The 25,525-nt window shown below is 37.5% G+C and overlaps 1 protein-coding gene across 9 annotated transcripts in view; it reads left to right on the top strand.

Moving 5' to 3' along the window:
* ikzf4 (IKAROS family zinc finger 4) overlaps positions 1 to 24,993 on the top strand; it is a 145,858-nt gene extending 120,865 nt beyond the window's left edge. For 8 of the 9 annotated variants that reach the window (XM_069905502.1, XM_069905498.1, XM_069905497.1 and 5 more), the window contains 3 exons: positions 5,312 to 5,461; positions 10,941 to 11,075; positions 12,042 to 24,993. In XM_069905502.1, the coding sequence (XP_069761603.1) occupies positions 5,312 to 5,461; positions 10,941 to 11,075; positions 12,042 to 12,766 (1,010 nt within the window). In that variant the 3' untranslated portion in view covers positions 12,767 to 24,993. The remainder of the gene's footprint in view (positions 1 to 5,311; positions 5,462 to 10,940; positions 11,076 to 12,041) is intronic. The other variant, XM_069905496.1, reaches the window with a different exon arrangement.
* The last annotated feature ends 532 nt before the right edge of the window (positions 24,994 to 25,525 follow it).

Here is a 25,525-nt window from a genome sequence, read left to right as displayed (position 1 = left end):
AATGAATCTGGTCAGGTGGTGGACCTCTCGGTGGGGGAGCATTTTGGTGAGAGTGACCACAACTCCCTTCAACATAGTTGCAGAAAAAGATAGAAACAGTCAAACTAGGATAGTGCTAAACTGGGGAAGGGCTAATTATGAAGGGACGAGGTAGGAAATAGTGAGAATAAATTGGAAACTGATGTTCAAGGGTGAAAGCACAGAGGTAATGTCGAAGAACTTTAGAGACCACTTGTGCAGGTTCAAGATGGGTTTGTCCCACTGGGACAAGGAAAAGATGGTAGGAAAAGGGAACCATTCTGAAGAAACAGGTCAGACAACTAGTCAAGAAGAAGAAGGAAGCATACATTAGATCAGTGGTTCTCGACCTTTTTCTTTCCACTCACATACCTCTAAGTATTCCCTATACCATCAGTGCTCTGTGATAAATAAGGGATTGCTTATGGTGGTATGTGGGTGAAAAGAAAAAGTTTGAAACCCACTCTTTTAATCGTTCCTAATTGACTTGTTATGTGCACAGTTTCATAACTCCAAAGGAAATGGGCCAATAGCAATTTTTCTCAAGCAAAATATTTCAGTAGCAATTGGGTTTCAAGCAGTGATTCTCAACCTTCCCTTCCCACTCACATCCCACCTTAAGCAATCCCTTACTAATCACAGAGCACCAATGGCATAGGAATTACTTAAAGTGGGATGTGAGTGGAAAGAAAAAGGTTGACAACCACTGCATTAGCAGGGAACAAGAAGGGCTCATTAGAAGTATATGGTAGCCAGGAAGGAGCTTAAGAAAGGACTTAAGTTGAATTATTTACCATTATTTAATAAAATTAAGGATGATTTAAATAGATGGAATGATTTACCCATAAATGGGTAGAGTAAATTGTATTAAAATGAATATTTTTCCAAGGATTTTTCAATCTATTCCTTGTAGTATACCTCAGAATTTTTAAAAAAGATTTGAATTCAATTATTAGGAATTTTTTATGGAAAGGGAAGATAGCTAGAGTTTGTTTAGTAAAGTTAACCTGGAAGTGTAAATTAGGAGGTTTACAACTTCCACATTTTGAAAATTATTATAAAGCAGCTCAATTGAAGTTTATTAATGGGATGCTTGATTTAGAGAAATCTTAAACTTAGGCTAAAAAAAATTAAGTAAAATAGATGAAAAATATATGCAAGAATTTATTTATAAATGAAACTCAAAATTGTTAATAGGTACTAAGGATATAGCTATATTGAAACATTTAATTGAATTATGAATAAAATGGATTATGAGATAGGTGGAAAAGGTTTGATCTCACATAAAATGCCTTTATAAAATAAACTTTTCCCTTTTACTTAGAATAACCAATTTTTGAAGATTTGGAACCAAATGGGGATTTAAAAAAAAAATAGAAGATTGTTTTGAAGCTGGTAATTTTAATACTTTTCACTGAATGAAGGAAAAGTTTAATATTCAGAATAATACTTTTTTTGTTATTCTCAAGTTATGGGTTTTTAAATTGATAAATTAGGTCAAAATTTAAGATTATCTAGAAAGAATGAGTTAGAATTATTATTACTAAGGGTAATATGAATAAATTTATTTCAGAAATGTAAAAATTACTTTAAAGGAAAGCTCCTAAGTTAGTTATTCATAAATCAAGATTAAGATGGGAGGTTGATTTCGATCAATAGATGAGAATGATTGGAAACAGTTATGTAATGATAATATGACCAAAAATTATTAATGTAAGATATAGATTGGTTCAATATAATTTTTTTACATCAGTTATATTTAATTCCTCAAAAATTGAAAAGATTTAATTCATCATTGTCAGATTTATGTTTTAGATGTGATCAAGAAGTAGCTTCATTTTTTTTTCCATTCTACCTGGCAATGTTCTAAGGTTAAACCTTTCTGGATAGAGGTGAAAATAATCTTGGAAATAAATATTAAAGGTAAAACTCCCGCTTGACCCGATTTTATATTTGTTGGGTAATATTAAAATGATTAGTCTTAAATCAAGACTGTATCAAATTGAATTTTGACAATTAGCTTTAGCTATTTCTAGGAAATGAGTAGCCATTACTTGGAAATCAGATGTAGATTTAGGAATACAGAGATGGCATGCTGAATTCCACTTGAAAAAAATAACGTAATCTATGTAATAAATTTAAAAAATATTTTTTTAAAAATATGGAGCCTATATTTACAATATGTTGGTTTGAAGATTTGGAGCTCTCAAAGACTTGTTCTGGTGGTGATTTTCAGCTCCACAGTTATTGAATTGGAAGTTATATATGTATTTTTGACATCACTCTCTTTTTTTCCTCTTTTTTTTATTAGGGGTTTAGGGGTGGTGTTGGGGGGGAGGGAGGGGATATATACCACATATGTATTGATTTTTCAATTTATTATTAATAATTTAATTGTGATTTCAAAAACATAAATAAAATATTAATATAAGGGAAGTGGATCTTCTTAAAAACATCGTGATTGATAAGTCCCTGTGGCCAGACGTGATATACCCCAGGCTGCTGTGGGAAGTGAGATAGCTGGGGCAGTAACTATGATCTTTGAATCCTCTTTGGCTGCAGCGGAGGTGCCAGAGGATTGGAGAACGGCAAATGTAGTCCCCTTGTTTAAAAAAAGGTAAAAGGGAGAATCTTGGGAATTATAGACCAGTGAGTCTAAACTATTGGAGAGGATAGGATCTATGAGTATTTGGAGAAATACAATCTACTCAGGGATAGTCAGCATGTCTTTGTGAAGGGAAGGTTGTGCCTCACAAATTTAATTGAGATTTTTGAGAAGGTAACAAAAGGAATTGATGAAGGTAGGGCGGTAGATATGGTCTACGTGGATTTTAGTAAGGCATTTGGCTAGGTCCCCCATGAGAGACTCATTCAGAAAGTCGTGAGGCATGAGATCAGTGGAACCTTGGCTGTGTGGGTAAAAATGGGCTTGTTGGAAGAAAGCAGAGAGTAGTAATGGACGAAAAGTATTCTGCCTGGAGGTCAGTGACGAGTGGAGTGCTGCAGGGATATGTTCTGGGACCCCTGCTCTTTGTGATTTTTATAAATGACCTGGGTGAAGAGGTGGAAGGATGGGTCAATAAGTTTGTGGATGACTCGAAGGTTGGAGGAGTTGTGGATGGAGTTACAGGTTGTCGAAGGTTACAAGAGGATATAGACAGGATGCAGAGTGGGAAGAAAAGTGGCAGATGGATTTAAATTCAGATAAGTGTGAGGTGATGCATTTTGGAAGGACAAACCAGAAGGCTGAGTATAGGGTTAATGGTAGGTTACTGAAGAGTGTGGATCAGTGGTTCTCAACCTTTTTCTTTCCACTTGCATACCACTTAAGTATTCCCTATACCATCAGTGCTCTGTGAATAGTAAGGGATTGCTTAAAGTGGTATGTGGGTGGAAAAAGTTTTTAAACCACTGTTTTAATCATACCTAATTGACTTGTTATGTGCACAGTTTCATAACGCCAAAGGAAATGGGGCAATGACAATTTTTCTCAAGCAGAATATTTCAGTAACAAGTGGGTTTCAAGCAGTGATTCTCAACCTTCCCACTCCCTTACCATCCTATGGCCCAGGGATTACTTAAAGTGGTATGTGAGTGGAAAGAAAAACCATTGGTGTGGATGAACAAAGGGACCTTGGGGTTCAAATCTATACATGCCTCAAGGTCGCTGCACAGGTTGATAGGATAGTTAAGAAGGCCTATAGGATGTTGGGATTTATTAATAGGGGATTTAATTCAGAAGTCGAGAGGTCATGTTGGAACTCTACAAATCCTTGGTAAGGCCAGACTTGGTATTGTGTTCAGTTCTGGTCACCTCATTATAGGAAGGATGTGGAAGCTATGGAGGGGGTGCACAGGAGATTTACCAGGAAGTTACCTGTATTGGGAAACAAATCTTATGAGGCAAGATTAGCAGAGCTGGGACTTTTCTCTTTGGAGCATAGAAGGATGAGAGGAGACTTCATGGAGGTCTACAAGATTATGAGAGGCATAGATAGGGTGGACAGCCAGCATCTGCTTCCCAGGGTAGGATCAGCAAACACCAGTGAAGTGAAGGGAGGAAAGTTTAGGGAGATATCGGGGTAAGTTTTTTTTACACATAGAGTTGTGGGTGCATGGGATGCCTTGCCTGGGATGGTGGTGGAGGCTGAAACATTGGGGACATTTAAGAGACTCTTAGACAGGCACATAGATGGAAGTAAAATAGAAGGTTACGGGGTAGGGAGGGTTTAATACTTCTAGGATGGGTCAGCGCAACATCGAGGGCTGAAGGGCCTGTACTGTGCCATAGTGTTCTATGGATTTTTTTTTCTGATTGGGGCCCGTGACCAGTATTATGCTGCAGGGTTGGTACTGGGTGCAATATGCAAACATGTTGGAGAAACTCAGCAGCTCACGCAGCATCCAAAGGAAGTAAAGGGTAGCCAACATTTTGGGAATGTGAATTAGGAACAGGAGGAGGCCATTGATTCTTTGAGTCGCCTCCATTCAATAAGATTGCGGCTATTGTGATTGTGAGTTACTTTTGTGCGACTCCATCTCATTTTCTACATGCAGCGTTACAGTTCTGTTACATCTCAGTTGTTCTCACACAGTACTTGTTAATAGCCTGTGAAATATTAAAATATTAACATGAAGAAAAAGCTGGTGCCTTTTTTCCCCTGAACACTTCTGATCATTATGGTGACAAGGTGTACTGCTGTTGGCAATCTCAGGTGAAAACTGATCATACTACAAATCTGGAAAAAAAACAAAAGCGTCGTAATGAAGGGGTTCATTCTGGAATTTCCAGCATTTTCTGTTTTGATCCTGCATGGTATCCAATTCAATGTAACATCTGATTGAAATCTGTTTTTGCATGACTGAATATTAACCATATAACCATATAACCATTTACGAAGCGGAAACAGGCCATGTTGGCCTTTCGAGTCCACACCGGTTCACTGATTTTGTGCGCCCTCTTCAGGCAATGGTCCCGATGAGTTTGGCCCTTGAATTCCAACTTCAGTGGCTGAATTCTTGGCAAACTCCAAGAGTCTCTTTTGCAAAACCTCCAGGCCAGTCTCCAGGGTGGTTTCATTACAGGTTGAGAGAGGTGCATTTCTGTAGCACCTATCACATGCTCTGTGGGTAGAGGTGCTGGTCCGTGACTCCAGAGACCCAGGTTAGATCCGTGTGCCCCCCTCCCCGATGACCCAAAAGCATGTGCTTACCCTTGGTGCGGAGATGAGGGGGAAAATCCGGTGGGAGTTTTTGGCAATACTCATCTGATAATTTTTTTCTTTCTTTCTAGTCTCTTCCCCCACTGTCGGCAAGCCGTATAAATGTAACTACTGTGGGCGGAGTTATAAGCAGCAGAGTTCGCTGGAAGAGCACAAGGAACGTTGCCACAATTACCTGCAGAGCCTGAATGCTGAGCCCCTACAGCCATCAACTCAGCAAGGTCTGTAACCAGCAATGTCACAGTTAGCCTGAGGCAGCAAGAACTGTACCTAGAGAGTCAGTTATAAAAGGACAGTGAGGCCATTAACCAACAGCATCACAAGGATAAAACTGTTGCATAGCGATCTTGTCAGCAAGAGCAATACCTTCAGAATTAGCCATTACTTGGATACATTGCAGTGTATTTGTGTTTGAAAATGTGCATTTTTATCACTCAGGTGTCATTGACATATCACAAGAACTTGTTCAATCTTGCTTTTGTTTTAATATAATTGTTCTGAGAAACACAACTTTATTTAATGGCATCATTAAGACCACCTCTTGGGTGACAAACCTTGACCCCTTGCCGGACAAAACTGTATAAAGGCCCAGTGTCTCTCTGATGGCCCAATGACCAAACAATATATTTAGTAGCACATTTATGTGAAAATTTGTTGGTAACTATTAAAATACATCAGCAAAGGGGTGAATTGGAAGCAGTGTGGTCAGTGTAATATATAGATTGGTCAATGCACAATTTTAATAGAGATTTGTTTCAGATCAATGGCTCCAATCTGGTAACACGAGGACAAGTTATAATATGCATAGCCAGAGTATCCCAGTAAATTTAATTTGACTGATTTTGTACTGACACAGTGTAAATGTCTAACTCTGCATTAAGTAGGGAACCTGAATGCCTAGGATTGTCTCGGGAACAGTGCTTAATCCCGAACCATATTTCATTAAATGTTAGTGTTTAGTGCACAATCTCATTTTTTTTTAATGTTAACATCAGTTTGGGGAAAAATTAGAACATATCTGACTTTCAACATTTATTGTATGATGCTGTTCAGACCAGATTCGAATGAAACTGTAAAGAAGGCAGAACCTTGGAAAAACTGCTGAGCAATTTCCTACTGATTTAAGCCTTCTAGAGCCATTCTATAGTAACTCTAAGTGGCTCTAATGATTTAGTCAGCAGAACATATTTTGCCATTGATTTTACTGGGGCTCTGATTAGTTCTTCGAGCTTGGATGCCCTCCCACACATTCATTATTTATCAACAGCTTAAGTTACTCAGCGACCTAAGATTTTGGTACCAATTATCGAACATTACTTTCTTCATTTGCAGTCTGTACCAGCTATTTTTCTTGGATTGTACATTTATATCACCTGCATGCCAACTTGTCTTCAGGGCAGTTTCCAAAATAAGTTATCTCTGAAATTCATGCTTTCCTTGCCACAATATTGGGTTTTTGCACCTATAACTTGTAGCTAAATGACCTTAGAACTACATTTTGGAATTTACAAAACTGTCAGTTCCTCAAATTCTAATTGGTTGGAACAAATTCCTCCTGGTTTTAGATTAACCAATATGAATGCATGTTTTTCATTAATCCTATATCAATAGTTTCTTGGGTATCGATCTGTTACCTGTAAAGAATCAGTTGGCTTTTATCACTCTTTCAGATACTTTCTGGAGCACCCAAGCCTGCCGTGTATTCATTTTTGATCAATTAGTTCATTGAGACATCCCAGCAAGTAATTGATACCTTTCTATAGCTGTTGATTACCACCAGCATGATTCTTGTGAAGGTTCGCCTTGTTCATTCATCTCCTTCAAAGCAGGAAAATGTGCCTATTCATCTTAAACCTTATGGGTGACTCAATGCTCTTGGAGGTGGCAAATATTGGATCACTGGGGTCATCCATTTTCTTGAAAACAAATCAAAGGAAGTGAGTTGACAAGAAATTTCCTATCAGAACAATTGAGACGCAGACCATTGTATCTCTTAAGAACTTATAAGTTCATGCACTGCCATTGAAACATTTTCAAGCTGATTGTTTTAAGCTGCTTTCTTATAAACCATGTTACTTGGGCTTTTCTTCATTGATTTTTCTTGGCAGATTGTTCCTTGCACATTTGCCAGACATAGTAAAATTTAGGAAACATTCAGGTTTTCTCTTATCTATTTTTGGCAGCAGAATATGTAGCTTTGTAGTGGGGACCTTTTTCAGACATTGCTACTATGACTCCTATATTGTGTGAGGATTGCTTGAATGTTGAGGTAATAACTTCTTTGTAAAGTCTTCATTCTTTGAATTGTGCAATTTTTTTGTACATCACCATTCCCTCTGACCAATTATATTTTGCATGGTTGGGGTCTCATTAAGGGTGTGTAGGTTTTTGTAGGTCAAAAATAGCTGAATTATCTTTATACAGTGTGAGGGCAGGATGTCACATGCTCTCAATGATGCCCCAATCAAAGACCATGTGATTTTGAGGACTAATCATGATTGGGCAAGCCACTATGGAAGTGTTCTCAACCTGTTTTTCCACTCATATACCACCTTAAATAATCCCTTACTAACTACAGAGCACTTGCACCATAGGTGCTCTGTGGTTAGTAAGGGATTACTTAAGGTGGCATTTGAGTAGGGAAAAAAAGTTGAGAACCACTGTCCTATGGCCTGTTAGGGATTCTATTATGTGACGAATCATGAAGAATGTACAAGGTAGATAATTTATCTTTTTCCTGTGACACCCACATGAGACTTTCCTAATTTCAGCAATGTTGGAGAAGTCCTCAACAGGATGGGACATTGGATCAGAAAGGCTACTGTCTCTTTTGGCTATTTGCAGATTGGAGGCTTGGGAATACATTAATTTGGTCTCTCATCCTTTTAAGCAAGGTGTAGAATATATGGCTGGTACAAGGAAGAGCAAAGTGGCCATGTGACACTGCACAAGTAATTGTTTTGTGAAAAGTTGAGTATGCTAAACAATGCCACATTCAAGATGAGAAACTATTATTTGCAGTATTACCCTGGGGATGTGGTTGCATCGTGGTAATGAATTTAAACAGTTAGAGGGAGGTCGAGAGTTCAAATTCCAGAATGACATTTTAGAATTAATTGAATAAATTGAGGAGGCACAAAAATATTCAAGACAATTTGCAGCAGACTTGTGCAATGCACATAATATCTCTGTTAACAAACAGTTTGAAAACTGGCTCAATTTTGATAAATTTTTGAATATTTGTAGTGGCACTGTGTGAAACTATTAGTAAGTGGAAGAATTTTACTGTAGCTGAATTCCTGTGGCTTTCACTGATGCTTCATATTGGATTTTTTTTTGCCAAGTTTGCATTATTCATTAATCAAAGTGTCAGAATATTGATATTTGACAGTTTGCATAAATATAGTTTTGAAATTGTTGTATTTTAAATTAATTTCTGTGCTTGAAAATTGAGTAGATCACTGGTTTTCATGGAATTGAGTTATCACTTTGTTTATTGTCTGCCCATTCTGAAATTGTAGCCCTTTAAGAAATAGTTTTCTTCATTCCAGATAATGTTTCAGTGATTCGGCCCATATCCCTGCTCTCTGACTTTTCCAGTTGACCATCAACCACACTCTGATGCTAAAATATCATGCAATATGTGCATCTGATGGCATCATTTAAACCTTGAAGCTTCTTGCTGTATAATGTTCCCAGAGCAGTTGGCTGCTAAATATTCCCATGTTTAGAAACAGGAAGTACCAGTTATGGTCCCTACTGTTGGTTGATATCCTGTGCTCAGCGATGAAACTATGACAGAGTCAATCATGAACCTAATCAATTTAGAGTCTGGGTTTATCCCTGTAGGGGAGCCACTTGGCTGAGGTACCAGAAGGATGCCCTTGTCAACATGCTTCCAAATGGAATCTTTTCTTTGAGAGAGCAAGCTCTCCAGAACTTGCAAAGGATACCTAGTTTGTCCAAACACGAGTCTGTGACTTCAGGAGAGAGTGGTTGGAGGGAGAATTAAAACAAAATAGGTGCCAATCCACCAATTGCACCCAATTGGAGAACACATTTCAGCATGAGTGAGGCCAATGTTTGGCTTGAAGGAACATTTTATGTCATAGCTATGTTGAAGCCGTTAGATCAAAATTTCCATTACTGTTATTTAATGTGTTACTGGTTTTCTTCATGCACTGAGCAGTACAGAGTTAATAGATAAATACTGAATAGTTGAGAGAGGAAAGATTTTAAGGGGACATAAAAGACACGTTTTTCCACAAAAAGGATGGTGGGCATATGGAGCAAGCTCCCAAAGGAGGTGGTAATTGTACTTGTCCCTTCAATGTTGCATACGAATAGGGAAGGTTAGAGAGATATTGGTCAAACACAGGCAAATGAGATGAGCATTTGTCAGCATGGGCAAATTGGGCCAAGGGGCCAGTTTTCATGCTGTACAGCTCTATAAATCTTTGAAAAATAAGAAGATTGCTTACTACCCAAAGACATGTCTTTAGTTCTCAATCAAAATTTAAATCCATGATACAATACAATCCCCAGGAATTTCCTTACTATTTTTTTGATTGGCTTCTTCCACTGCTCTTACCTTCTCTGCAATGCTGTGATAACCCCGACTATTAGTCCAAATCTGAAATTGCCTGTGACTTATTTCAGTTTAGTACAGTCCAAACTATTGATCTGTATAGTGTTAATAAATTTGTGCTATCAATTCAAAATTTGAATGGCCAATACAAATTTGCAACTCTTGTCTCTTTTAAGAAACTGGAAAGACCTTGGCGAGTCACTGGTAGCAAATAATTGAGGATGTTACACCAACAAGGATTGGGCGTTCCAATCTTTCACTGAACTTCTGTTATTTTCACTATCTCTACCAATTTAATGTTCTCCATGGAGACTGGGAAATTTGCTTTTAAATATTTAGTGCAAACAAAAGTTTGTCCTCTTGTTCAGACTTGCGACTGTCATTGAAAAGTTTCAAATGAATTTAGTTGTCATCGAGGTAAAAGATGTTTGGACAAGGAAGTGGAGCAATTTCCATTTTCCTCCCAGTATTGGCATTGAGCACACCCAAGCAAGTCTTTTCTGTTCTTTGGCACTTAAGCTTCAAAAGTTGAACTGTAGGAATGTTTTCATTTTTCACACTAGCAATCATTATGGCCCATGAGTGTTGAATTAGGGACAATTTTGTGCTGTGGGCTCATTGCTACTTGAACCTGGGTTGAAGCGGTCCAAGCACATTTCACATGGCACCTAGATAAGACCTGGCGCTACTCAAATGGAATAAATCAATAAGCTGCAACTGCATTGAGAATGCATGTCATTTGGAGTGAATGCTGTGAGTGACTTCAATGTGGCTTCATGTTGCATATCTCATATGCTGCACTAAAGAAAACTAAAATGAATTTTGCTTGTACAACACCCTTGCACAATTATAATTAGGAGCTGAAAAACTATGGAATTGTCGACAGTTCATTGGTCTCCGTAATTATGGCGCAAATGCGCAAAATGCCTCGTAAAATGTAATGGAGCTCTAATTTATTCTTGTTGCCAAAGTGGAATTCCTTAACAGGAACTTAAACACTTGTGCAATATAAAATGATCGCTAAAGCAAGTTCCACTGTTTTTTTTTCCCAATGCTGGCTGTACAATGTGCATCAGTTGATCACCAGATTTTAGGGTGCTTTCTCTCATCAGCAGGGGAGGAGAGCCGTGACATCGATGTGATGCCTGACCATATCCTTCAGCCAGCCCCTGACAGGCCTTCTTTTATAGATAGGCTTGCTAACAGCATTGCAAAAAGAAAGAGATCTACACCACAGAAATTTGTTGGTAAGAGCTTACATGTATTCTTTTCCCTATAATACCCCAGAAGGGCAGTGGATGGTTAGGGTGTGTACGACTATTTCCGCATGTCTTGAACCTCCAGGATACCTGCCTGTCAGCAACACTAAATGTCTTTCTATACCTGCAGCTAAATTTAGAGGGACTTCACCCAAGAGAAAGCAAACTGAATCTTGAAGTTTCTTGTGCAGTACTATAATGTACAAAAGAAACAATCCCATTCAGTGTATTCCGCTTTACCTCAATGCACATAGATTTGGTTTGGGGCTTTCCAAAAGTAAAAATTTGGATTTTGTTCTGTGGGCAATATAATTTTAAATCAAATTATAAACGCTTATTAATGCCCTGCAGCCAAATGAAAGGGTGTTTCAATCATCCACTGTCCAACATACCTCCAGTTTGAATTTTGTGACTGTGTAAATCAGGAGGAATTCTGTTTGTTCTCAAGTTTTCTGTCACTGGCAGGTAGGAATGTGAAATCTTCTTGATTGCTTTAAGACTGTATTTCTAAGTTTTGATGCCAGAACTATTTCAAAGTTGAATCCCTGACCATTGTCTCATCTTAGTCCGGCTCATCCATATTATCTCTATTTATGAAATAGACTAATTCTTCTTAAAATCATTTCAAAGTTCTTTACTTTTGCAGATACCTGTATTGTGTTGGTGAAACAAAGTCCAACAAGGATTTGATAATTTTTGATCCTGAATTTTGACAGGATCAATTTACTGACAAGACCATTTAGTCTTGAAAGCTATTTGGTTTTCTGAAGGAACATAATGGTACAGCCTACTTGCTAATGCCATAATGTTACCCAAATTGTGACATTTGTTTAAAGCATATGGATCCAACAGAACTGATGGGTGGGAGAGTGTTGATTGTAAATTTACCTTTTGATTTCCTGGCAGATTATTTTCTGTGCTTTCTGATTTTAAACTCTAATCCTTTCTTTTCAGGTGATAAACACATGCGCCTCAACCTATCCGATGTTCACTTTGAGATGAACTCCAGTTTTGAGAAGGATGTAGAGATGATGGCTCCTCACCCCATGGACCAGAATCTGGGCAGTGCACTGTCCTATCTAGGAACAGAAGCAATGAGGCCTCCAAGGTTGCCCATGACCAGTTGTTTGCCAGAGATCACACCTGTGATCAGTGCTGTCTACTCCAATGTACATCCCATCCACAATCGAGCTGAGGCACAGGGAAGTCGAGAGGCAGCAGAAGGTCATGAAGACGTGCCAGAAAATCTGAATTCTCGAGCAAAAAATCAACTGGTAGAGCTTGGAGTGTCTCCAAGCAATGGTTGTCATGATTCCACTGATACAGAAAGCAGCCATGAAGACAGGAATGCCCATGCTTTCCCGAGTAACTATGTCACAAGGCAAAGCCCGGCATATTCCAAAGAGGACCCCAAGGCACAGGAGCCTCCATCATCTGCCAAAGCAGCTCAAAGCTCAGCCAAAGAGGTCCTAAGAGTCTTAAATGAAGATGGAGAACAAGTTAAGGCTTATAATTGTAACCACTGCCGGGTTCTCTTTCTTGACCATGTAATGTTTACCATACACATGGGTTGCCATGGATTCAGAGACCCTTTTGAGTGCAACATCTGCGGCCACCACAGCCAAGATCGGTACGAATTCTCCTCGCACATTGTCCGAGGAGAGCATAAAGTGAGTTAGAGAGGGCCACATGGACTACACTTTTCTACTCCCCTTGCCCTGACTTCATCTAAAGAAGGAGGTGCTCTTACTAGGGTTGGACAAGATAATTGTTTTCAGGGATTAATCTACAGAATAAACGAGGGTTAAATTCGGCTCCAAGTAAAACTAAGTGTCCTCCATTTGGAATTTTTTTTTGTTGCATCTTTGACAAAAATATGCTTGCTTAAACTATTTAGTTGAATTTCAGAGGAGGAAATAAATCCATACTCCGAGGGGCCCAATTTTACAGTTAATGAAAATTCAAATTATGGTACTTTTTTCAAGCACTGATTTACATGTAAATGTATATAAGGCAGTTAGTTGGGTTTTATGTAATAGGATGAATTCAAAATGAGGCTTCAATTCCTATCAAAACTCCCCAATTAATGGGCTTCAACTCTATTTTAACCTTCTAGATAATTAAGTGTTCAATTGTTCTTTGATTCTAAAGACCTTGTGTAAATTTAGAAGAGAATCATCCAGTGGAAACTACTGACCCTTTTTAGTGTCGTATGAATTCTTAACCTAGATAAGTAGCAGTAATTTATCCAAATGACCTGCATCAAAGAGAACTACCTATGTTTATGCCTTTGTGGAATTTGTCTTTGAAGTTTGATGTTTTATAAATGCCCTTTTTTAAACACCATTAAGGTTAGGAGTTGATCTATCTAAATATCTTGGCAATTTTGACATTTTTTCAATGATGAAAAAAAATTATGCCTGTAATTGTTTTCTTAAAACTAGTTCAAAAACTGTGAATTAATCCCCAACCATTGTGACTTGCTATCAGTTACACAGTTAGGGTGTCCATCCAGATTCTATAATAACGTTTTGAGGAGGGAGGGGTGGGCACTTGCTTAGTGGTAATTTGTCAGCAAGAGTAACCCTTTTTTTTAAAAAAAAGCAAGATTTTAACTGCTTCGGTTTGAAGATGCCCAATCATGTAGTAGTGAATGTGCCTCCTTTGTCGCTGTGGTTACAAATTCATGTGGTTCACATGCACTTGCCTGAAAGTGTGGTGAGTTTAGCAAAACCTGGGTTGAACCAATGCACCATCTAGTTCTGTGTCAAATGACCAGCCTGTATGCTGAGCCACGGACTACCCTGACAACATACAGGGTAATTAAGCCATGGGGCATGAGAATGGAATTTGAGGAGCTTTTGTGGTGAAATTGAACAATTTATGAAATTAGTGTCATAAGCAATCCAAACTACCTCGTTCTAGCTATTCAATCTAATAACTACCATGATGCAACCTTGGCTGATGAAAGGCTTTGAATTGGTGGCTAATGGTGATAGCGAAGTAATACTTTCTTAGTCCCCATCCCCTCACCAAGCTGTTTGTTGTCACAGTGTCGCCAACCACTTAGAAAGTGTACACAAATTTGAAATGCTCAGTCTTGCTGGTGCATGATAGTTTCTCTTGTTCAGTACTTTCCGTGCTTGAAAGCACCAGCGCCCTGTTTGCATAAAATGTTGACTTTTGGCCTGACAGTACAGCTAATGTGTATACTTTCTGAAGTTCAAACCTTCTCCAAAGTCAGTATTCCAATCCATTAACTACCATGTACCTGTTGAGTTTCTTTAGTTTTTGGCTGAAACACTGCAATCCTCCTTACTCTGTGAGAAGAGGCAGTCATCTGTGTTCATGCGCACCAACACTGGAGCAGCATTTATACTAGAAGCTGTGATGAAGTCTGGGTGTTTATCTAGGAATCTGCAGTTTTAAAACTTTAATCATGTAATAAATATTTTACTTTGGACCAAATAAGGTTTACAGGCAGAGGGTTAATATATTTTAAGCAATTAATGTTATCTATTAAAAGGACTTCTCCAAATGTTGACTTTTAAATAGTGTCTGCATACATATTTATAATTTTAATATTCTGTTCTGTAAAAACTTCACACTCCTGTGGTTCAAGTCCCATCTGGCATATAACCACATTAAAGGTGAATAGTAGCCAGTTGTCAGTCAGGTGACTGGATATGAATATTGTTAGGTGAGAGGCGGGAAAATGTTTCTTTGCTGGGCTCAGTGGGGAGGAAAAGAACTGAGAAACTTGTTTAAGAATGAAGAGAACTGGAAGGATATTGCATTCTGTTTGTCTTTAGTAAAGGATATTGGATGAATGTGCACAGCCATATGCGAGAGTTTATTCAGAATGGTTTTATGGAATTGATAGACTTTTGTAAAGAAGAAAACTGTGACATCAGTTTCAAGCACGCCAGGGCAAATTGTAGATTGTACCTTTTGATGGGGAGCTTAATGGGTTGTCCAACTCTAGTGCTTTTTTAAATCCCATATTGTCAGTTATTTAATTAATTTATTTTGAACTGACACATCAAGAATTGTTTTCTGAATTTGTTTATTTAAATTGTCTTGCACATCAGTTTAATGCAGATATTTCTGCATTAGTTTCACACTGTTAGAGCAGCTTATTAGCTTCCTATCAGTGTAGATCTAATGTCATAATTAATTTTCTTTTGCTTGTTCCAGTTACTTTAAGCAAGTTTTTAAGATTGTGCAAGGTACACTTATGCAAAATCGACTTTAAGGAACCCTGCTGCATTAATAGAAATTTATACCCCCGTATACTCCCGAGTTTCTAGTCTCTGAAGGAATGGGCAAATTTACAATGGGGAGCTGAAGCCACTGTTACTGCTGTCCTCTAAGCCAGCCATTCTCAACCTTTTTTTTTGGCTGTGGTCCCCTTGGGACTCTGCTCAAAGTTTATGGGGCCCCCTTCCCTGGGAAGCAGTCACATTTTGGTTTCTTCTGTACCTTTGCCCTACCAACTACATAAAGCATTAAAAAAATTTATGTTACATGAGGTGAAAGGAAAATAACACTTTTACTTCAGTGTGCTGTGTCCCCCAAGGGGCCCATAGGGCCCCATTGAGAATGGCTGGTCTAAGCTGTGGGGTACAGAAATGAAGAAATAGTTTAAATGTTCTGCATCAATTGAGTTAGCCGTGAAGGGAGCAAGCTTTAAATGTCATTATTTCTGAACCAACATTTTAATGAAATTAAAAATAAATAAAAGTTGCTGCTTGTGGAAATTAAGATGGCAGGCTGCTTTGAACTGTAGGAAATCCAAGGCAGCGGCGGCAATATAGGAGATGTTTGTACTTGAGACCATAAATTCATCTTTCCCACTTCCTTTTTTTATTTGCGCTTTTTTTTTGTACTTGCTCTTGTCGCTTAATGGTACTGTTCTTGCAAATTAAGTTTTGCGCTAAGCCTGCAATTGTACTGCAAAAGGCAAGAATGGTCAGGTATCTACAAGGGGAAACTTCTGCCCATGTAGAATCAATGTATTTGAATGTTTGGTATCTGAGCATATTATCAAGGCAATGTAACTCAAACTGACCTTGAAATGTCACTTCCAAAATGATGATTTATTGTGGCATTGAGCAGATCGAAGGGGAGAAAAACCTACACCAAACCAGCAGTCCATAAAGTGTCCGAATCAGGTAAAGTACATTTGAACCAGATTAGATTTAGCATTTTTCCCTAATTGTCGGGGGACATTAGTAATCCAATAAAATGACTTTCAGTTGATATCATCTGTAATGTAAAAGAAACGTTTTCAAGTTTAACTCGCAGTTTATCTATTTTTAATCTTGAAGCACTTTCAAAATACGGTAATCGTAACTTGAAATGTAGCCTTTGTGCCTTTAATTATAGAGCATTGTAATATGTTTTGTATTTGTAATCTTTGTGTACTTTTCAATCCCATTTGGGACTATGGATTAAAAACTGTTCATCTGGTTGGTGCATATGGCCCTACCTAGTCACACTGATGTGACTATCTACACCAGAGATGAGCAGATGCAATCCTATTCTTCTTTAATTAAAGGGACATGGTTGAATATGTTTTTCTGAAAAGAACAAATTTCTGATCATGAGACTTTTACCTGCAGCACTATTTCATTTTTTCTGCACTGAAAGTGTTCAAAGTTGCACAAACCCTTGTTCGAAGTGTTTTTTGAAAACATTCCACCAAAATGGATATATCTTGGCTTCTGTGATGATCAACATTTTTTCTGCATAAATTAGTCTCCAGTGAAAATAACGTGATTTTTTGTTGACATTTCTAGTAACTGCTGTGACCTTTCAGCAGCTTTCTCCCAACTTTCTAAATAAATTTCTACTGTCTTGCACATCTGAATACACAGCAAGGAATCTTGCAATTAAAATCACCACCCATACTGCTACTCTGAACATTTGGGTAAAGACCTCAATTGGCTTTATCTTGAGGATAATTTGATGATCTTTGTAAAATTCTAGCCAGTTAACCTATTTGAGTGCACAAGACTTGGTTCTGAATGGTGTGTACATCAGTGTGGACACAATGGAGTTGGACTATGGAGAATATATGTCCTTGAGCATGACTGTAAAGCCATTTATCCTTGTGATCAGTAATGTACAAGAAAATTTTCTTCATTTTCCTCCCCGCCATCCTCACAGTTGCATGAGGATTTTATTTTGAATTAAACTTGAAATTTAAAAAAAGTCCGAACTCATTAATATAAGATTTGGTCATTAATTGAGCTGTTGGTTTGATGAAGCACTTCGGTCTGCAATGTTAAAACCTTCAATGAGGTGAAACATCCCACTGAATTGTGCACAAGGAGATTTCAATCTCTGTTTAACATCAAGATTCATTTTTGGCAGATGTGGCATTTTGATTTTCACAACCTACTCCCAAATTTCACTTTTCTATACACCTCTGAGGTTTATTTTGCTATTGACAATTTGTATGCTGATGCAGATGAAAAACAGCAAGCCAATAAAATAATGTGCTCTCAATTAGTCCTAATTGCGAGACATCTTTGGGGCATTTACTGCCTTCAAGAATGCTCAGAAATGTATTCCCATGTAATTATTTTTAGTTCTCTTTTTTCAATGCCTATCGCCATTGTTAAGCATGGACATCTCTCACGAAATGTGTATTGGAAATCTTGGAAGTTTGCAGGAACCAAGACTAAATAGTGAGCTAGGATCTTCCCAATTAGTCACTTGCTTCCTCCTTGTAGCTTTATTTTATTTATAATTTGTACAATTGTTTTTAGAGTTTTAAAAAAACAAAGCTTCAAATTAGCAGGGATTGTTGATGAATTTAATCCTTTCTGTCCAAACTGAGCTCAAAGTTTCAGATGGGTAGAGAGAGCAACATTTTGAGTCGTTCAGCTCTTGCAGTTTTTTTTTAATGAATGCATTTTATGCTGACATTTCCTTGTGATCTTAGTTCTTCCCTGGCTGTGTTTTTATTTAGCACTGCAGTTACCAACTTCCACCCCAATCCCCAATCCCATTGAAAAGGCCATTTGATATGTTGTGATCTGTTAATGTATTGTAGAGTAATGAGTACTGGCAAGTGAATTATAAGACAGTAATGACAGAATGAAGCTTGTATTGTTGTTCACTAATGTACAGACTCAGCAAAGTTATTGTCTTTGGTTCCATTTTCTCTGTTATAGCTGTTGTAGTGGTTATGTCATGTTTTAGTGTTTTTTTTTATTTTTGAAGTCTGATTTAATCTGATGTGGGAAATTTGAAATGCAAGTGTTTTCAGATCCATTGATAATTTGGAAAAGCTGCACAATGAGGTAGTTACCAACAAATCTTGGTATCTGACTGCTGGAAGTGTTTGTATGCCTTGCAAAAATTCATCCCGAATCATTTTTCATCCCTAATCTTTCCAAAGAGCATTGTGTAATATGCTGAGCAAGTCACCAAAAATATAGTTTGAAATTCCTCAGGTATTGTCGTCCCTTCCCCGTGTGTGGTAGCTTTGGGGTTTTAAAATTGCTTCCATTGATATGGTATCATTGATTATTTTAGATTGCTTGGTGCACACTTTTTCTTTTCCAATCATCCTTCTCAGCCCCACTCTCTGTGTGCAGCATGAAGGAGTTCAGATTGATGCTATTCTGATGCAAGTGTGGTGTTCGTACCATTTAATCTACACAAAGTGATATTCTCACATCAGCATCAAAACTCATTTTCAGTTTCCAAGTCTCTTCTGGCACGAAAAAACAGTTTGGGTTGGGAGCCACAAGGATTAACTTTAAGGTTGGAAGAGGGCAAAAAAAACCTTGGTATGAGGAGAAAAGAGGAAAGATTTTTTAAAAATTATAAAATATGTATAAAGCCACAGATCAACAACCAGTGTGTGACTGCCTTGTGATTGTTGCTACTGCAGCTGGAATTTCCCCATATAGCTTCCTGGCCAATTTGTAAAATAGTCAATACTGAGGGGAGTAAGATTTTCCAATCGCAGCAACAAAATTCTTTCTGAAATTGAGAACTTTTCCCTTTATCAGTATTTGACTGAAATGTTGGCACGTCATGTTCATTCTTCAACGCCTTGCTGCTCGAACTTGTGTATAATCTTGAAGAACAGCCCAATGAAGCATGAAGGGCAAAGACCTGTGACTGATAAATAAGTACTGCAGAAACAAATGCTGTGGTTTTTTTTTTATTTACACCAGGCAAGAAATTTGGTTCAAATTGTTGATCTGTATACTTGAGTGAAAACTGAAGATTCTGGAAAAGCATAGATGGTTGGGCAGCACCAGTGGAGAGAGAAACAGGGTGGCTGACTTTCATCAGAACTATTTCACTATAATCTTGTTCTGATGAAAGGTTATCAACTTGAAGGGTTAACTCTTGTTTCTCCCTCCACATCTGCTTCTGGACCTGCTGAGCATTTCCAGGAGTCGTTAATTTTTCACCAGCATCTGTGGTTTTTTGATCACTGTATATTTTGTCATGGACCTGTGCGTGAATTGGATCCAATTGTGGATCTTGATGCAAACAGAGCCTAACTTGTATCTGAAATGACTTTTCCTCAGTGTTACATTATGGAAAAGAAGAATGAAAAGCAGGAACCTCAAGCTCAATTTAATGAAATTGAAAACAAAATGTGTTTAAAGGGCACATCGAAAAGGTATAAGAGGTAGGAATCATTGGAGGTTACTTGTAGATATCACTGTAGACCTTAATAGACAAAAAATTCAATGAGAGCTGAACTGAAAATAGTAACGTTGGTAATTTTCTTTTGCCATGATCTAGTATTTCCAAAAAATCATTTTTACCTGGCAGAAAAAAGTAGTTTTGTTATGTTAGTGCTGAAAGAGACAAGGCAACTCATCTTATTGCTGACACCCAATGACCACTGCATCCTATTTAAATAATTGATAATATAGAGATTATATCACGTTTGCTGGTCCTTCCTTGAATGTCGGCTAACTGTTTACAGGTGGATATAGTGATTTTTGCAGAACACATTCTATGTTCACTATTTGATTCAAGAGTTTAAAAACATTGATTTCATGTTGAATTGTATGGCTGTTAGATTTGGTCAATAGTATATTATCAAGCCTGAGGCTGCTCCTTGTAGAACAAAAAAGGGCATCCATTTGTTTTACGGTACCCAAAACTTCCTTTTATGAAATTATTCCTTTTGTTAAATTATTCCTTTTGTATGAATTGTTGATGAGAAAGACCTAATAGAGACTTGAGTGTAACCCTATGTTGATTGAACATGAAATGCAAATAATGTCCACCATTGCATAAGTGTGTGTGTGTGTGTGTGTGTGTGTGTGTATTTTATATATATAAAAATACACATACATATTTATATGTTCTGTATACATGTACTGGTGTTGCAGTAAATGATTATAACTGTCTCCAATTTTAATTTAGCCTCTTGATTGTAGGCCAGAAAACATTACAAAACAAATAAATTTGTGGTTCTGCCTGTGTATAATTGGAACACTGGTCTTTGTATAAAAGATGTAGTTTTGTACAAGAAAGTATTTGATTTCTCAAGTAATCAGCGTTTTTCAAGTCCCACACTCAAGAGCTAACAACTTGAACCATTTTTCGATCAGCTTTCCAAAGCACTTTGTCAATATTTAAAGCTGGTGCAGTGATTAGTGGTTGTTTGGCTGAATTACTCAAAGAACTTGATAATCGATCACTCTATAGTCAGTTGATTCTTGGAATTTGTCATTTTTGACTAAAAACACCAAAAATGATTTTATTTAAAATTTCCTTTCTTAATAAATAATTTGTAACATTTATAAAGCATTTTCAAATATTTTTTTATTTTTTAGGATACATTGAAATGTAACCATGTTTTATAGTTGCTCTTAATTTTACACCTCATTTTGATTTGTGACTCTAAACAAAATGTATGTGTTTTCTGAAGCGCTTTTAATATTGAAAATATGTTCCAAAGTACTTTACAACTGGGAAAATTCTGTATTGGGAAGGTAAAATTGAAGAGGGGTCAAAGAGCTGAATTGTTGAGAAACCTTGTAAATTGAAATTTAAAAGTATCGCAGCATTTATTTATTTCCTTAATCAATCTGGCCTTCCCTTTGCTGGGAAAGCAGTATTAGAAAATGGCTGTATCCCTAGCTTAATGTATCTGCTCTGGAAATAATGATTACATTGGAAGCCAATTTAGAGAAACAAAATGTAGCAGGAAGGTGCTTTATATTCATAAAAATATTTATGGAATATAACGAGGCAATTAATGCCATCAAGCCTATACCAGAATGTGGGTGTTCCCAAACAAGCCAGCCTTTAATGTCCTTCTCTAATTGGACTTGAAAAGATCATCTTGAACTGCTGGAGAATGTACTCTTAAAAATAGATTCAGCAAGGAGGCCTAGAATTTGGAGGCAGTGATAATTCAAGTTATGGCGACATATTTCCAAGTCAGGGTGGTGTGCAATGTGGCCAGGTGTCTGTGGGTGGTGGTGTTCCCGTGTGCCTGTTGCATTCTTTTGGACAGTCAAGTTTGAGTTTGGAAGATGTCACATTGCTGCAATGCCTTATAAAGATGGTTCACATTGCAGCCTTGGTGGAAGAAGTGAATATCTAGGGTGTTGGGATATCAGTCAAATTTGCTGCTTTGTCCTGGTTGATATCAAAAGGGCCTGATTTACTTGACTCTCTTGTTGGACTATTTTTTTCTTAAAGAAGCACTCCACACTTGTGATGGCTTACATAATATCTGAATACATTTTAGGTTAAGTTAATGCCACAGATACACTCAATGCATTTTCACTTTTAAGGACTGGATTGAAATCGAGACAGGGCTATGAGAGACAGAGGTTTTGCTGTTCAGCATGCTGAAAGGGTTTTATTTGCAATGGATTTAGTTAGTCTTAACTCTGATGGAAGGTGTCTCAGATCTGTAGCATAAAGCTGTGTGCAAATTTCCAAGTACATAGTATATAAAAAATGAACATAGTTGCACCTGTGCAATAAGGCAATGGGTCATTCTGACAGGCTAACTGAATCTTGGTGTTTTACCTCCTCTGGGAGAGCTCAGTTTTAGCATTTGGTACATCTAATATAAAAGTGATATCAGCTCCTGATATCTTTCATCTTGAGAGTCTGGGAGTTCCAAAATAATATATGATTTATTTGTAGGGAGTTCCAAAATAATATATGATTTATTTGTAGTGCATGCTATTAGATTGTCTATGGCTCGTACTGTGTCAAATATCCACATACTTGCCAGTGATCTTCTGCTGTCTCTGAAAATATTCACCCCTATTCACTGTTGTCCTTTCAAAGTTGCTATCTAAATGAATGCAGTGCATTGTGGTTTGGACTATAATCCTTGATCTGCTTCCCATTAGAGGTCATTTGATCTTCCCAATGGATCTGAGTCCATTGTACAATACGTTCTGCTGTCTGCTGAGATAAGTCACCTTTCAAAAAGATGCAACACAGATTTTGTGCAAGTTTTTAAACATTTCTCCACTGCAGTTTACCCAAATATTCTATGTTGCTACTTGAAACCATGAGAGCTTTACTCTTCTGGGGTATTCAGCTGAATTATTCAGCACTAAAAGAACTTGCATTAAGATCTTTAAAATATCCACAAATGATTGTCAGCTTTATTACCTTCCAGTTTCTAAAGATTTAAATTTAGTTGTACTAACAACTTTTAGGATTTATTTTCTCCCTCTCTGGATGTTAAATGTAAACCACACTTCTTGAACCCTGCACTTGCAAATACTTCCTTTCCCAGATCATTTATGTGGCCTGGGAATATTTCAGGCCAATTCAAGACCTTTGGATGTGCACAGAGCTTCTGGCTTCTACCTGTTCATGAAGGTCTATTAAATTAGCACAGCACCAAAAAAAAATTAGAACTAATTTGAAATTAGTGGCATTTGCTAGCATCAGCTTTTACTAGGTACTCTTATGCTAAAGTTCCCACCAAGTATTACAATTGAGAACTAAGCCCAAAGGCTAGGAACACCCATTCTGACTCATTTAAATAGCATTCTTTGGCCTTCAGCAGGTGCAGGCCAGGATGTGTCCCAGCAAGAATACTGGAGAAATGCCGAAGCAGTATTACAGGGGCATAGTTAGTGATCGCTCCCACTTTTATTTATTCCTGACCTGCATGCTGAGAATACTTCCTACATCCAAAGGTCCAGAATTGGACCACCTTGTTATTCTGAACAATTTGCTCAAAAATAACTGTCCAAGTTATCTTTTTAGCTCTCCAAGTTCCTATTGTTGGAAATTAACGAAAAATATGTTTTGTATTTTCCACCATTAGCAGTCTTCCTCTGTGTTTAGGATAGTGGTAGTAGTTGATTTGACGGTGCTCAATTTTGGAGTTTTACAGTCTGAAATAGAGAGCATGGAACAGTTGAATAATGTTTGGTCACCTGATTTTAATGATAAGTGATAAGACTCCTTCAAATGAAGGTCTTGGTAGACCTTGGTAGACAACATATTATTGTCACTTTCATTTTGGTCATATGCTAGCATTTTGAGCTGAATGGTGCAAGTGGTATGTGTTTGATAGTCTATCCCCATTTTAGCAGGTGAATTACGGTATATGAGCACAAACCTTTGTTTGCAGTGTTTGTGCCAATATTCTAAATATGCCCACTATTAGTGAAGGGTGCTGGGGTTTTTTTGTATCTCATCAATGAGGTCAGCTAAGGATGTAATGTATGGTTATTCACAAGGTGATGTTCCTGGATTGAAGACCCGGTAGTTGAGGAATGCTGAAAGATCTTATAGTTTATATTACAATAAATACAAAATGCAAATCCAACTGGTTAATTATGGAGTAATGTGCACGGATTTTGAGGCTTGCCTTGAGGTGTATTCCTTTGGTTAAAATACTTCATTGAAATAAATGATAACATTTTAATTTGCTGTGGAGAGAATGTGAGACATTTTGGTTCACTTGTGCGCAGTCTGCATGGATTCAAAATAAAACGTGGGAATGCTGGCAACCAAATGAAAGAAGTCAATGGTACTATCTGGGTGTAAGTCTATTTGGGTGCTCACTGGCCTGCAGATTGCCATTATTTTCTGCATTTAATTTCACTGTGTGTTTGTGTGGAGTGGTTAATGATATACTTCACCAGCCGAAAGAGGAAGATTCCGTTGCTTGGAGGGAAACATTTTTAAAACCTTATACACTTTGTGTATGCAAACTAGAAACCTGCTGAAGTGGAGTACACTGCATGTCTTTGGCTATTTAGAGCAATTCTAAGAAAAGGCCCACTTCTGATGAGGATAGAGGTAAGCCCCAGTCCTTGGATTTCAATTTTTTAATTTAAAAAATAACATGCACATATTCTTATATACCTCATGAAAATGTGAATATGACATTAATGATAAACTGACTTCTGGATTGACTATCAATTATAAATAATCGCAGTTGTTATACCTTGCTGATTTGATTTTTTTGCAAGCAGTTTTTTAACCTGTAGATGTAAATTTTGTTTAGTTTGAAACTGTTAATTGGTCTGAGGACAGTAAAATGTAATCTTAATAAAGATGTGCTGCCTCAAAAAAAGCTGACTCATAGCGTGTTTAAAATGCGTAAATCGTGTGTTTTTATACAATGTATGGAATTCCAAGTGCAATACTCCACTGTCCCTCTCTACAGTAGTTTTCTTGATGGACTTATTCGTATACGTTCGTGTGTAAGTACGATAACAGACCATTATTGTCTTGACATTTTTTTTCTCCTGTGATCAATATGAATTGCATTATGTTGCTCTTAAAAACTGCTCCAGAGCCTTTGTACATGTATTATATTATAATTATATATATTTGTGTACTGGAGAAAAACTACTGTAAGTTTTGTACTGTCATGGCTGAAGGTCTACTTAAATAAACTTGAGAAACTCAGGAATCCGTTGACAAGTTGTGTTATTTTAAAAATTATACTTTACCTGCGACTTGGAGCTCTGATCACCTTATTTTTTTATGAATTTGGCCAGATAACCATCCATGTCTGTACCATAAATGCAAGGGAGTTTGTGTTGCTGTTTTTTTTTATCTTGATCTAATAAAAATCTTGCATTCATGGTGCTTTTCACATCTCAGGATGTGACAAAGTAGCTTGCGCTTCTTGTGATTTAATCACTGTTGGTACAAAGGCAAATGCGGCTGTCAATCTGCGCACAAGGGCCCACAAAGAGCAATGAGATGAAAAACTATCGCATTTATTTTGGTTGAGGGATATCTTGCATTTATAACGTGCTTAATTATGTCTCCCAGAAACATTCAATCTGCCTCATATACATTGAAATGCTTTGCGTGCATTCACTCGTAGGCAAACCCAGTTACCATGTTGCGCACAAAGTGCAAATGAGATGACTAGTTAAGTTGATTTTGACTTGTCTATGGAAGAATGTTGGCCAGGACACAGGAGAATTTCTCTG

The sequence above is a fragment of the Narcine bancroftii genome, chromosome 12 (assembly GCF_036971445.1).
Source record: "Narcine bancroftii isolate sNarBan1 chromosome 12, sNarBan1.hap1, whole genome shotgun sequence".
In the NCBI taxonomy this organism is placed as follows: domain Eukaryota; kingdom Metazoa; phylum Chordata; class Chondrichthyes; order Torpediniformes; family Narcinidae; genus Narcine; species Narcine bancroftii.
Note: the sequence above shows the minus strand (reverse complement) of the source record. Positions and strands in the feature narration are given on the sequence as shown.